Genomic DNA, 14,987 nt, shown 5'->3' with positions numbered 1-14,987 from the left:
GTAGACTTCTTCTAATCTGTTCATTCAGGCTTTGACTGATGGGTGAACTTCTGTGTCCTCTTCCCAGGTATGAGAAGCAAACACCTAAGTTTTCTAAGGTTTATGACCTATTCCCTTCTCTAATATGGTTCGCTAAGGCTTGGGCCAAAAACCAGCTACCCATATATATGGATAGAGTGATGTGGAAATATTTACACAGTAATAAATATAATTACTAATGAAGTGTAGAGCTAAAGCTAGGAATAGAAAACATTTAGGCAACTTACTGAATCAAAAATTACAGTAATGATCACAGTAAAAACTTATATTGATCAGTTAATTGTACTTGTAGGATTAGCAAACCAGAGAAATCAATTATTTTGAGAAATCAGTTTTTATCCCGTAGTTCCCATGGTGATATTGCCTAATCATCTTCTTCAAGTCACAATAAAGGTATATTGCAAAAAGAAATAAACATAGAGAGACTAAGTGATTAATACATTTAATTATAGTTTTCTGCATTGGATTTGGTCTCTATTCCACAAATCTTGTTTATTTTAAGGGTGCTTTGGGATCCTATCCTGCCTCTGTCACTTACTAGCCACCTGGGCATATGAGGTTGGAAAACAAACCATGTATCTCTAACATAAATTCAGTATACCTGCCTCACTGGCTACACAGCATTATTATCAAGATACAGTAACCTGGGTCTTCCCTGGTGGCGAGGTGGTTAAGCATCCGCCTGCCAATGCAGGGGTCACGGGTTCGAGCCCTGGTCTGGGAAGATCCCACATGCTGCGGAGCAGCTAAGCCCATGCGCCACAACTACTGAGCCTGCGCTGCCTCACTGGCTACACAGCATTATTATCAAGATACAGTAACCTGGGTCTTCCCTGGTGGCGAGGTGGTTAAGCATCCGCCTGCCAATGCAGGGGTCACGGGTTCGAGCCCTGGTCTGGGAAGATCCCACATGCTGCGGAGCAGCTAAGCCCATGCGCCACAACTACTGAGCCTGCGCTCTAGAGCCCGCGAGCCACAATTACTGAGCCCGTGTGCCACAACTACTAAAGCCCATGTACCTAGAGCCCGTGCTCTAGGTACAACAAGAGAACCCACCACAATGAGAAGCCTGCGCACTGCAACGAAGAGCAGCCCCCTCTCGCCACAACTTGAGAAAGCCCACATGCAGCAACAAAGACCCAACACAACCAAAAATAAATAAATTAAATTAATTTTTAAAAAAAGATACAGTAACCTAATAGGTAAGAAACCACTTCAAAAAATAATAAATCATTACAAACTACAAATGTTTTATAATGATATATCTTTGTACTTCTATTATCATTCTTAAAATAAATGTGGTGAATATACCATACAGCCAGAGGCTCAGGAAATTTGATCTTAATTTTAATTGTAGGTCATAGATAAATAATCCTGGTACCAAAATCATGCTTATAGTGATGACTCAATACCTCAGTAATGTGAGATCCAGGGGGGGAGTTGATAAAGAGATAAGCCTCTGTACTGACTTGTTACAGCCTTAGATCTCTCTTGGGAAACTGCCCAAACATTTGTATTTCCACAATCTATTTATTGAGAAAAATACTCTTTTCCTGAGAAAAATCTGGCTCTCAAATCTCTCACTGAGATAATGCAATTTCAGTAACTCTATTCAGGAACAAGTGTTGGAAGTCTAGTGAGAAATATATTTAACAAAAATCCATTTCCAGACTCTAATTGTTGTGAATATTTGGGAATTTTCAGTTGAAAATACTACTTATAAAAAATGAACTTCAAAACATTAAAAAAAAATAGAAAACTGTAAGAATACCGATAGGGCTTTTTGTCTTTCTCCCCTTACTGTAGATTTATTCTCATGTTACCTTTCTTCATTCATTATCCTTGGTGTTAGGGCACTGCAAACTCACCCAAAATGAAAAACAGCCAAGAAAGCACAAAGCTTAGAGATAAAAACAGTCTCTAGGTTTTAGTGGGCAGCCCCCCCAGGGTTCAGCCAAATTGAGTGGAGGGAAGTATTAAACACCAAGAGGATAACAACATTGCCACTGCTGAGCAGAAAATTGGAATTATTTTTCAAGTTATATTTTTTCTTTTTTTCTGGTTGTCGGGTTTTGTCTCTCCTGTCTTTCATTGCTACACTGAAAATAAATAAGCAGCCAACGTGAAATTTCTTTTAGACATGGCAAAGTACTCATTGAACTTACAGATTAATTGTAAAATTTTTAAAAAAAAGTTCAATGATATGTGATAAAGAAAATCTGAACTAGGAAGTTTAAATTATATAAGCACCATGATGATAATATACATGTAAACACAACATGTGATTTTTCCACATAAATTTATAAGATGATAAAATAACAAGAGTGTACCCCAAAACTAATGATAGAATAGAGTAATAACTGCCTACATGTTGTTATATGCCTTTCCCAAAATGATGTATTAGAAATTTAATGCTGGGGACTTTCCTGGTGGCGCAGTGGTTAAGAATCTGCCTGCCAATGCAGGGGACACGGGTTCGATCCCTGGTCCAGGAAGATCCCACATGCCGTGGAGCAACTAAGCCCATGCGCCACAACTACTGAGCCTGCACTCTAGAGCCCATGAGCCACAACTACTAAAGCCCTTGCACTCTAGGGCCCGCATGCCACAACTACTGAGCCCTCGTGCTGCAATTACTGAAGCCTGCGCGCCTAGAGCCCGTGCTCTGCAACAAGAGAAGCTGCCTCAATGAGAAAGCGTGCGCACCACAACGAAGAGTAGCCCCCGCTCGCAGCAACTAGAGAAAGCCCACACGCAGCAACGAAGACCCAACACAGCCAAAATTAAAAAAAAAAAAAAAAAAAAAAAAATTTAATGCTATCCTTCCAGCCTACTGTTGGTCTCTTCTATTACCTGTGAGCTTTTTGCTCTTTGAATCCTGCCACAAGTTCTCATCCACATCAACATCCATTGCCATTTCCTTTGAGCTGTTCTCACCAAAGCCAAATTGCCAACATATTTCTAGTTCCAATGGACTTAGATTCTTAGAAAAACATTCATTTTACATTAAGATCTGTACTGCCTCATCTTACAACTTGTAGCCCAGGAAACCTCCCATACCTAACCAAATTATAACAAAAATGTCTCTCAGTTTGGGCCTAAGGTCTTTACAAATCAGTGCTATATTTTCAATTGTTTAGATTTTCAAAGAGTCTGAGATGACATTCTCTACAAAGAATAAGCTCAATATAGCTCAACAAAGAATAAGCAAAATATTTTGCTTCCGTTTTTACAGTACACCCCAAATGATGTCAAGAATTACTTAAAATGATTATAATAGCTAAAATTTATTGTATTAGTCATCATTCTAATGACCTTTCCATTTAATCCTCACACCCTATGAAATAGGTTTTAGTAAAATACCCAGTCTATAAATGAGTAAATAGAGGCAAAGAGAGGATAAATACATTGTCAAATTCCCATAACTAGTAAGGTACAGAACTGGTATTTGAAGTTTTACAGTCTGTACTAGGTTACTAGAACTGCCATAAACAAAGTATGACAGACTGGGTAGCTTAAACAACAGAAATGTATTTCCTTACAGTTCTGGAGGCTAGAGTTTGAGATCAAGGTGTCAACAGGGTTTATTTCTTCTAAGACCTCTCTCCTGGGTTTATAGGTAGTCAGTCTTTCTCTGTGTGTCTGCATTCTCTTTTCTTTAATAAAGATACAAGTCATAAGACCCACCCCAATGACTTCATTTATCCTTAATTATCTATTCAAAGGCCTTATCTCCAAATACAGTCACATTCCGATGTACTGGGGGTTAAGATGTTAACATATGAATTTGGAGAGGACACAGTTCAGCTCATATCACAGTGTTAATCCAGATCCCTCCTCTTAACCACTAATAATGCAGAAGGAAGGGAGGGAGGGAGGAGGAAAGGAAGGGAGGAAGGGGCGAGGGAGGGAGGGAGAGAGATGTTGCTTAGGGCATTACTTGGAGTGATTTGATGGCTCTTGGTTTCCATATGGGATATAGCCACCTCTACCACAGTAATATACTTGTCAAGCAAACCAGAATAACCTTGGAGGCAGCTGGAGGTAGGGTGCTTTCTAGACAATGCTGAGACAGATTGACCAATTCTTGGGAGAGCAGCTTGGTATGGTGATGTGACCTTGAGCTCTGAAGTTACACAGATATAGGTGCAAATATTAGCTCAGTTTCATTCTACTTGGAAAAATTATATTCCCTTTCTGAGCTTCAGTTTTCTTAACATGGGTGTAATATTTCATATAGGATAGGATTTTTAAGAGTATTATAGTTGATATGAAGTTCATAGATGAGCTCATATCCTCAACAAGTGAAAACCTCAAAGTTCTTCATTTTTCCTTTCCATTTTTGCTCCTCACTAGAATCACACAGACCACTTGCCTTTCTTTCACATACCCTCTCAAGAATATTAATATCATAAATAAATAGTGAAGTAACAAATAATACATTTCTTTCACCTAATTACCTCTTTTCTAAGCACACCTTTCTTTACTCATCTCTCCTACACACTCACCATCTCTTTTGATTGGATTTAAGCAATCACCCTGTCTTCTTTCTTTGAGTTGCAAATTACCTATCACTTAAGCAAAATTTTACAAATAGAAATCTACTCTATTCATTTTACATTTTCTTTGAAAAATTTCTTTTTAAACAAATTTTTCAATTAAAAAAATATATATATATATATTTTTTTTTTTTTGCGGTACGCTGGCGTCTCACTGCTGTGTCCTCTCCCGTTGCGGAGCACAGGCTCTGGACGCGCAGGCTCAGTGGCCATGGCTCACAGGCCCAGCCGCTCCGCGGCAGGTGAGATCTTCCCGGACCGGGGCACGAATCCGTGTCCCCTGCATTGGCAGGCGGACTCTCAACCACTGCGCCACCAGGGAAGCCCCTCAATTAAAATATTTTATACTTCCAGAAAAGTGGAATAAGCAATACAAAAGACACAATTAGAAAAATAAATGTGGATAGATGGACATTCCATCACATTGATTCTAATGTCTTTATTTTTTGGTGGGAGTGGTAGAAATAAATAAAACTGTATGGATATATCCAATGATCCATATTGTAACCTAATTTTAATTCACAAAGTTTATCCACATTAATTCATTTATTTATCCTTATGTCAGTCATTATTTTGGGTATTGAACATAGAATTGTGAATGTTATGCTAAGAATGGAAAATGCTTTAGTGATGGAGAGACAGTGACTATTTATGCAAATAAATATGTAAGTGGTGATAAATGCTATTCCAAAAACAAAGCAAGTCATTACTTTTAGGAATGTAAAATGGTGCAGCTGCTTTGGAAAACAGTTTGGCAGTTCCTCAAATGACTAAACAGAACTATCATATGATCCAATAATTTCATTCCTAGGTATATACCTAAAAGGAATAAAAACATATGTCCTCACAAAAACTCGTGCACAGATGTTAATAGCAGCATTATTCATAATATCCAAAAAGTGGTAACAGCACAGATGTTCATTGAATGATGAATGGATAAATAAATTGTGGTATATTTATAGAATACTTTTAGCAATAAAAAGAAATTAAGTACTGGGACTTCCCTGGTGGCAGTGTGATTAAGAATCTGCCTGCCAATGCAGGGGACACGGGTTCGAGCCCTGGTCTGGGAAGATCCCACATGCCGCTGAGCAACTAAGCCCGTGTGCCACAACTACTGAGCCTGCGCTCTAGAGCCCACAAGCCACAACTACTGAGCCCGTGTGCTGCAACTACTGAAGCCCACACGCCTAGAGCCCGTGCTCAGCAACAAGAGAAGCCACCACAATAAGAAGCCCACGCATCACAACAAAGAGTAACCCCCACTCACTGCAACTAGAGAAAGCCTGCATGCACACAGCAACAAAGACCCAACACAGCTGAAAATAAATAAATAAAATAAATAGTTTTTTTTGTTTGTTTTTGTTTTTGTTTTGTGGTACGCGGGCCTCTCACTGTTGTGGCCTCTCCCGTTGCGGAGCACAGGCTCCGGAAGCGCAGGCTCAGCAGCCATGGCTCACGGTCCCAGCCACTCTGAGGCATGTGGGATCTTCCTGGACCGGGGCACGAACCCCTGTCCCCTGCATCGGCAGGCGGATTCTCAACCACTGCGCCACCAGGGAAGCCCAAAATAAATAGTTTTAAAAAAAGAAATTAAGTATTGATATATGCTACAGTATGGGTTAACCTTGTAAACATTATGCTAAATGAAAGAAGCCAGACTCAAAGCCATTTATATGAAATGTCTAGAATTAGGTGATATATAGAAACACAAATTATATTAATGGTTTCCTAGGAACATGGAGATGGGAAAATTGCTGGGGGTGATGGCTAAAGGGTGGGGAATTTTTTTATAGTGTAATGAAAATATTCTAAAATTGATTGTGGTGATGTTTATACAACCCTGTGGATATAGTTATAGCTATTAAAACATTTTTTTAAAATTGAAATTATCAAAATTAAAAGTTTGTGCTTATCAAATATACATATAAAATTGAAGAGATAAGACATAGACCAAGATAGAATACTTATATATATTTGGCAAAGAACTTATATCCATAATATATAAAGAGCTCCTACAATTCAATATTGAAAAGACAAAAAAATCTTTAAAAAAACCCCTCAAGTTATTGGGATAGAGAGTAATAGAGGAACTGGTGGTTGTTAATTTTTAAATATGTGCTCAAAGAAGGTCTTTTGGAGAGAGGATACCTGACAAGTGTCCTAACTAAAAGAAGGGAGTCTGTCATTCCAGGATCTTGTAGAAGAGTGCCCCCATGAGAGGAAATAACAAATTTAAAGTACTAAACCTAGAATGAATAGGCTATGTTCAAGAATCAAAAGCTTCAGTGGAGCCAAGGGATTAGTAGGCAGCATCCATAAAGCTGAGTAATTACAGAAAAGACTGACAGGAAATAAAGTTGAAAGGGGACCTGGGAATGACGTATTGGACACCTTTTCCCTTGTCAAAATGATCCTCCCTAATGATGATGATGATGGGGCTACAGCAAAATATTTCCTATCTCCTGCCTTGTGTCTTTAACCGCCCTTATACTGTTCCACTTAGAAAACATAACCTCAAATGTAATCTGTCCTGACCAAATTTGTCCCTAATATGTACACCAATCAATATTTACCTTAATTTACCAAGTTGCATGACTAGCACACAACAATTCACTCAGGATATACTTGAATCCTCTGACCTTCATATTCTGTATCTATTCAATGACTCAGTTTTATCAATACTAACTCAAAATACCTGCCCCTTTCTCTGTAGTTCCACTGATAACTCCCTTTTCATAATTTCAGTCTGATCTGCAACATTCTAGCTGTTAATTCCACTTATAATTTTTCCCTCTCAACATCTTTCCATACATGCTGGATTTTATTAATGCACAAAGCATATCATACTTTTTAATATTTTTCTAGCTCAGAAAGCCTACTGACTTTTTCTTATCTGTAATATTATCTCTCAAGATATTTTCCAAAAATATTTTTTGGGAAAATAGTCCCTTGACATATAAATTTGGAAAAGCAGTTACTATATCTCCCATAGAAGATACTATTGCACATTACCACGTTAAGGATTCTTTAAAAGTCCTAGAGTTAAGAAACCTATATAAATTTTTAAACTTAGATATAAATATATATTAATCTATGAACACTTTTTAAATATAATAACTAATAACATCTTGCTGAACTGGTATTCTAGGAACATACCTTGACTAAAAAGGTTAAAATTGATGCTGCAAATTATCATTAAAGTGACTATAAAATGTAAGTTATATGACATAACTGTGTTATTCCGCAAAGTGAGTAAAATGTGTTAGTTCAAATGCATAAATTTTTAGAACTGAAATGTAATTTAAGGACAATCTAGCCCAAGTCAAGCATTTTATGAATCAGGTTCAGAAACGTAAATTTCCGAAGGTTACTTAGGTTGCTGGCAGAGCTGAGCTTAGAATTTCTAGTTTATTGCACTAATGTATAAATACTATTTTTATTCAAGGTAAATAATTTAACGTATATTTATTATTCACTACTATGTGCCTGGTATATGCAAAGATATTCTCACAATTCATCTTGGCACTTAACATTGCATTTGTATTTAATTCAGTTGGTTGAGCATAAATTCCTTAAGGGTCAAGGCTTTCTCTAGATTTTTAAATCTCCCTTTGTGACTAACATATTATTGTGCACAACTAGTCACTGAATCAACACATTCATGTAATGTATTCTTGCTTAAATAACTTCTGATGACAGATAATACATTAAAGAGGATTTAGCAAGAGTGAAGGCCCTCTTCCTGGTTCATAGCTGGTGACTTCTCACTGTGTCCTTACATGATGGAAGGTACAAGGGACCTCTGTGGGATCTCTTTTATAAGAACACATCCCATCCCTCATGATCTAATCCCTTCTGAAAGGTCCTGCTTCCTAATACCATCACCTTTGGGAGTTAGAATTCTACATAAGGACTTGGGGGAACACAAACATTCAGACCATAGCATAATTCCACCAACAATGTTAAAGGTCCACATCCTCACCAACATTTTGTATTGTCAGTTTTTATTAATTTTAGTTGTGGTATCTCATAATAGTGCTGATTTGTATTTTTTGATGAGTAATGATGTTGAGCATCTTTTAATATGCTTATTGGCTGTATATATATAATCTATTGAAAAGTGCCTGGACAATCTTTAATCCATTTTTAATTGCATATTTATTTGTAGTTCTTTATACATTTTTAATATATAATCTTAAGATATATGAATTTCAAATACTTCCTCACAACTTGCCTTTTCAGTATCTTAATGGTGCTTCCTTTGCTGAACAGAAGTTCTTGATTTTAATGAAATCCAATTATCAGTATTTTATTTTTAATTGGTGCTGTTTATATCTTGATTCAAAAATGCTTGCCAACCTCATCATGAATATATTCTCATATGTTTTTTCTCCTAAAATTTAATGTTTTATCTTTCACATTTAGATGGTTGAATTCTCTTGAATCAATTTTTGTGTATGATACCAGGTTGGGTAATACATATTTTTAATGGGGCCAGCTATTTAAGACAATAGAGTACAGAAAGGTACAAGGATGTGTAAGAGGTGTGTTTATCACTGCATAGCTTCAGGTCGGGTTTGTTATCTTGTTTGTCATTTTACAATGTAATTATGCATTTTGAAACTTAAAAATAAGTTCATTACAATAATATATAATTACATCAGTTCACTCTAGTTGATCTCCACAAATTACAGTTTTATGAATGTTATAACAAGTTGTACTATTTTTTCAGTGGCACGCACACCCAAATCAGTCTTCTACACTGCTCTTAGAAATTGAAATATTTAGTGGTTTTGGTCACTTTTCAGAGGCAACATTGTGGAGAAGAAAAAGTACTGAACTAGCAATCTGCTCACTTGAATTCAAGTTCTGTATCAGTCATTAATTAGCTATGGCTTGCTATAGAGCATACTCATATAGTTTTTTCTGTCCAACACCCTTGGTTTCTTCTGGAAGCAATAATCTACTCCTCCTGGAAGCTACACCTGTCCACTCCACCCTTAAACTCATATATTAAGATTTTCAGTGTTTTGACATTTTCCTATTCCCTGACCCCTGACTTTTTTAGGGTCCACCAAATCTGTGCTAGCCTCCTGTAGCTCTCCACCTCAAACATATTGGTCCAGTGGTGGGACACTTCCAAACTGAAACTATCAATGCTATGCTGAAACTATGTGAATCTAATCCATGAAGAAAAGTAGTCACACTATTCTGATTAGGCCTTTCATATGCACAATTCCTTCATATCCACAATTCCTCTATATCAGCGGTTCCACATCCAAGGATTCAAGCAACTGTGGATTGTGTAGTACTATAGCATTTACTATTGAAAAAAATCCATGTATAAGTGAACCCATGCAGTTCAAATCCATGTTGGTCAAAGGTCAACAGTGTATATGTATATTTGTACATACATTTAAATACATATATATTTGTGAATTCAAATACTTTATGATATGATTTAGTAGTTATGTAACACTGCTACTGACTAAAATTCAAAAATGTGTTAACATTTCCAAAGTGTGAGAAAATAGGTTATGCATTTCACTAGTGATTTTAATGAAGTTTAAAGCAAATGCCATTTATTACTTTATTTATTTATTATGACTACACTTTAATGACGTATATTGCAGCTGTGATCCACTATAGACATAAACAGAATATTCTCTAAATTGTTTTTGATGGAATATCTGTTCCTTCATTTCTGAATGTTTACTGATAACATTGCTCTTTCCTTCCTGATTCCAATCGCATCAGCGGCTGAACACGTGCATGCATTCTCTTCTTTTCTCTTCCCATGCTGTGTGAACATTACACATTTCCTTCCACTTTTGAATCCAAAGGAAAAATAGCCTTAAAGAAAAAAATTTATATGTGCTTTTCCATTATTTTTTGCTATTGATCTTTAAATAATTTTGAAACAGGAAGTCTCACTCTCCTGCTGAAATCTGTTTCCTATAGAGAGTAAATGTGTTGATTTATCACTTAAAGTCACTTTTCTATGAAACTCTTGAATCAGGTAACTCCCTAAGTTGAGGGAGAAGAACTGGGACAAAGGACTGGCTAGAATGTTAGACATTTCTTTTTTCAACAGTTCTGTTTGCAATAGAAAACCTGGTTAGGAAATTGGTTATAAAAACAGAAACAGGGCTACCCTGATGGTGCAGTGGTTGAGAGTCCGCCTGCCAATTCAGGGGATACGGGTTCGTGCCCCGGTCCGGGAAGATCCCACATGCCGTGGAGCGGCTGGGCCCGTGAGCCATGGCCGCTGAGCCTGCGCGTCCGGAGCCTGTGCTCCGCAACGGGAGAGGCCACAACAGTGAGAGGCCCGCGTACCGCAAAAACAAAAAACAAACAAAGAAAAAAACAGAAACATATTTTAAAGGAAACAAAGATGAAAATTTGGAAATGTGTTTCTTTTTTGAAATGGGAGTAAAGGGAAAGAGAAATCAGAAATTGAAAGTTGCATTAAAGAAATAATAGAAAAATGGAAGAAAAATTAAAGTAAAATTAGTTCTGACTCCAAAAAGAATAGTTATGAGAAAGATGTGGCAAATAGAATTGCAAATGAAAATGGTTCTTAATACATACTTAGTCATGTTGATCAGGATTACCCATGTCTCTCAGTTGTTGCCATTTTAATGTGTGTTTTCAAGATTGAAATATGACCTCTGTACTTGAATATTATTAGCTATATGCACTGAAAGTATGTGTGTCTACAATATTGAATGCTATTACACGTTTTAAATATGACTCATGGAATTTGTGGACAGAAATGTATGAGAATACACATTAAATGCCATAGAAATTTACATGTGGACGTATGCATAAGGTTCCTACTAGTCTATATATAAATCCACATTAACATTTTATTTATTAGATATATCTGTGTTCTGTATTTCAGAGATGATTGACGCAATGAAGAAAGAACAGATTTTTTTGGTTTCTGTATGTCTGCTGCTTAGTTGTGCCTGTGCCCCTCTTAATACTGTTCCTGAGGAAGGTGAAGAACATACAAACATTACAGGTAAAATGTTAGAAGCATTCATCTTTTTAAGCTAGTCAACGGTTTTAATCCAAAAATTTAATACATTTTTCTCCATCTTGTAGAAAAATCAGTTTTTATTGAAGTGACATTTTTCCAAAATCTTAGTCCAAAAAAAAAAAGTCACTTTAGCAAGGAAGGTCTCTTTTTTCTCAGACTATATATTAAATACTGAAGTACCTCTGAAAAATTGCAAGGAGCAAAATGATATAGATACAACTCTCTATGAACCTTGATGTCACCCTTTGGCTGGGAAAAGTATGAGAAGGAAAAGGAAAGTACAAACATCTGAGGTTTCAGTCATTCTCTCCTTCTTGCCTTTATTCCTCAAATAAAAACTTCTCAGATGAGTCCAGAGTAAGAATCTAGTCAAGCAGGACACCAGAAGATCTGGGTAATAGAAGATAGTTCTAATCCCATAAAGTTCTGTATCTAAAAATAAAATACAGTTGACCCTTGAGCAATGCAGGGGTCGGGGCACCAAACATCAGTGAAGTCAAAAATCCACATATAACTTATAGTCAGCCCTCCGTATCCACGATTCCTCTAGGTCCTGCGTTCTGCATGCAGATTCAGCCAACCACAGGTGATACAGTACTATAGTATTTATTACTGAAAAAAAATTTTGTATAAGTGAACCCATGCATCTCAAACCTGTGTTGTCCAAGCATCAACTGTTTTAACAATAAAACAATAGAACAAGGAGGAGACTGTGTAGTGATCGTTATTATAGATTTATTTCTTTCTTAAAAGTAATATTTTGTGGCAAATTAGTAAATTAGTGATAAAAATCTCGTCATTGTTAATAATGAGAGACTGAACAAAGTGATAGATAGCTTCTATTCATTTGTATATATGTTTATGATGTACAAAAGATCTCCATAAATACATTTTGATTTCATATCTCCAACAGCTCTTTAATGTGATTTTGTTCCTTGTACTAACCTTTGATAAAGATTGAATAAATATATCTTATGTGCCTGAAACTCTGGTAGCTGCTAGGGAAGAAGTGATGACTGAGACCAGGTTCTCCAAAATTTCATGGTTTCACAAGGGAGACTTTAATGTAGACAGATTATTTCAGTGTAATGTAGTAAGTGAAATGATAAGAGGCATGCATAAGGGTGCTGCTCTTGACACAAAGAAAAGGGGGACTCATCTAAGCTTGGCTATCTGAGAGCTTGGCACAGGGAAGTGGCCAAATGGTACATGCTACATCACTTCAGCCTGCACCCAAAAATGAGACACTGGGAGCAGATCTGAAGGTCTAGACCAACTGGACCCACAGCTTGAAGTACATCTGCCCAGGCAAGCCCAGCCTACATCAGCCCCCAGCTGACCGGTCGATAAGAAGCAAACCCAGCTGGGATCAGAAGGGCCATTCACATCCTACCCATGAATGAAAAATAAAGGCTTATTATTATATGCCACCGAAAAATACATATATATTATTGGGAAAATTTCCTAAAGATGGAACATTATTTGATAAAGTAAAAACCATTATGTGCCTTATGAGAGTAGGAATGTGGGCACTATGAGATGGACTCTAATTCTTCGTTCCACTCATTTTTCAGAAGGGATGGCTGAAGTTCTAATATTCTGGAGGTTGGGTAGAGAAGGAATGCAGAGGTTATAGTAAGTCCCAACAGGGCAAAGCAGGCAATCCCGTCTTAGAAAGTGGGAGGAGAAAGAGTCCAAGTGTTCCTCATATTCACCTCATCCAAGCTCCCTCAATTAGGGTGAGAAAATGCATGCCAGTTAACCAGGATGTTCCTGAAAACATCCTGAAAACATGTGGCAGTTGCTACTGCCACAGTCAGCCAAGAAACCAGAATTAACCCATCAATAATTAAACCCAAGTTTAAAATCTCTGGGTAAATCCAGACCAAACCCACCTGGATAAGGAAAAATTTTGATCTTAAAGCTAGATTTGAAGACCACTTAGCTGACTGGCTGCACAGTCTTATGCAGTTTTGGTTTTCTTTTGTTTTGCTTTTAATTAATCTTGTGATAGCATGATCCTGTGTCTGTATCGATTCAGTTTTGGAGATACCATCTATCACATTCTGCCAAGGTCATGCCATCATTTTATAGATGTATGCCATTTCATTGAAATACTGTACTAGCATTTTATTGGAAAATCATTACAAGGTTTTACGGCTTCTCTCACAAGTCAATAGTAGACTTTTTAAAATTAGTTCAACCAGCAGGGAGGATGAAATAGAGAAACTTTTTGATAAGATAAAAATGATTAAAAAATAGTGGTGATAAGGTTGTTTTTTTAAAAAGAAAATTCCTTTAGACTGGGAGAGACAAGATTAGCACGGAGCATTTAGAGAAAGGCAAGTATGTTTCATAACATTTAGAATCAGACAGACCTAAGTATGCATGTGTAGTTTGCCATATAGCAGCTTTGCAAAATTAGATGAGTTTATGTAAACTCTCTGACTCCCAGTATCCTAATCTATAAGTAAGTGATATAAATAACTACATTTAAATGGTTGTTATATAAACTGCATAAAAGCGTCTGGCATATTTCCTAGCACAGAGGAGGCAGAGTACATGTCTGTGTTCTTCCTTTCCATAGAAATCAAATATTTTAGAGAGTCAAGTAGCATATAGACTCCTTGATAGTAGGTTAACCTTAAAGCTCTATGTTCCCAAACAAATTCCAGGAGGATGAGAATTCTAATAGTCAAGGATATGACACATCCCCAAATATATCATGAGCCTTCTATTCAACATCCCAGGACAGGGGGAGGGAAGACTGAGGTTTTAATTCTCAGACTGTGAGACATAAAATATTGGGTTGGCCAGAAAGTTCCATAAGATGTGATGGAAAACCCCTAACTTTTTGGCCAACCCAATATAAGAAATTAATTCTGAAAATAATTAGATATAAACCATAATTCTGTTTATCTCACTACATCAGATTAAAGTCCTGTTACATTGTCTTGTATGTTTTTTCCAGTTTTATGGCCTTAGGTAGATCCTTGTCACAGTCAACGCTTTCTTCAAGTCTCAGGAAAGTTACCCCTGATCCCCTCAGAAAAGCTTAAGTATCTTATTATACACTTACACAGCATCCTGAACTTCTTGAATATATATATAACTAAGTCTTTAGTGTCCGCATGCTCCATGAAGTGGGGGGGGGGGTGGTTACTGCCACCTAATTTACTATCATATCTGCCATGACAGCACAGTGCCTGACACACATGACCAACACACGATCGTTAACTTTTGAAAAGGTTTATCGGGGCTTCCCTGGTAGCGCAGTGGTTGAGAGTCTGCCTGCCGATGCAGGGGACACGGGTTCGTGCCCTGGTCCGGGAGGATCCCAC

At 37.1% G+C, this 14,987-nt stretch overlaps 1 protein-coding gene across 3 annotated transcripts in view; it reads left to right on the top strand.

Annotated features, from left to right (window-relative positions):
• TFPI (tissue factor pathway inhibitor) overlaps positions 1 to 14,987 on the top strand; it is a 68,640-nt gene that overhangs the window by 21,061 nt on the left and 32,592 nt on the right. For all 3 annotated transcript variants that reach the window (XM_055088941.1, XM_007110180.4, XM_007110179.4), the window contains one exon: positions 11,506 to 11,628. In XM_055088941.1, coding sequence (XP_054944916.1) covers positions 11,506 to 11,628 — 123 coding nt within the window. The remainder of the gene's footprint in view (positions 1 to 11,505; positions 11,629 to 14,987) is intronic.

The sequence above is a fragment of the Physeter macrocephalus genome, chromosome 2 (assembly GCF_002837175.3).
Source record: "Physeter macrocephalus isolate SW-GA chromosome 2, ASM283717v5, whole genome shotgun sequence".
NCBI classification, from domain to species: Eukaryota; Metazoa; Chordata; class Mammalia; order Artiodactyla; family Physeteridae; genus Physeter; species Physeter macrocephalus.
Note: the sequence above shows the minus strand (reverse complement) of the source record. Positions and strands in the feature narration are given on the sequence as shown.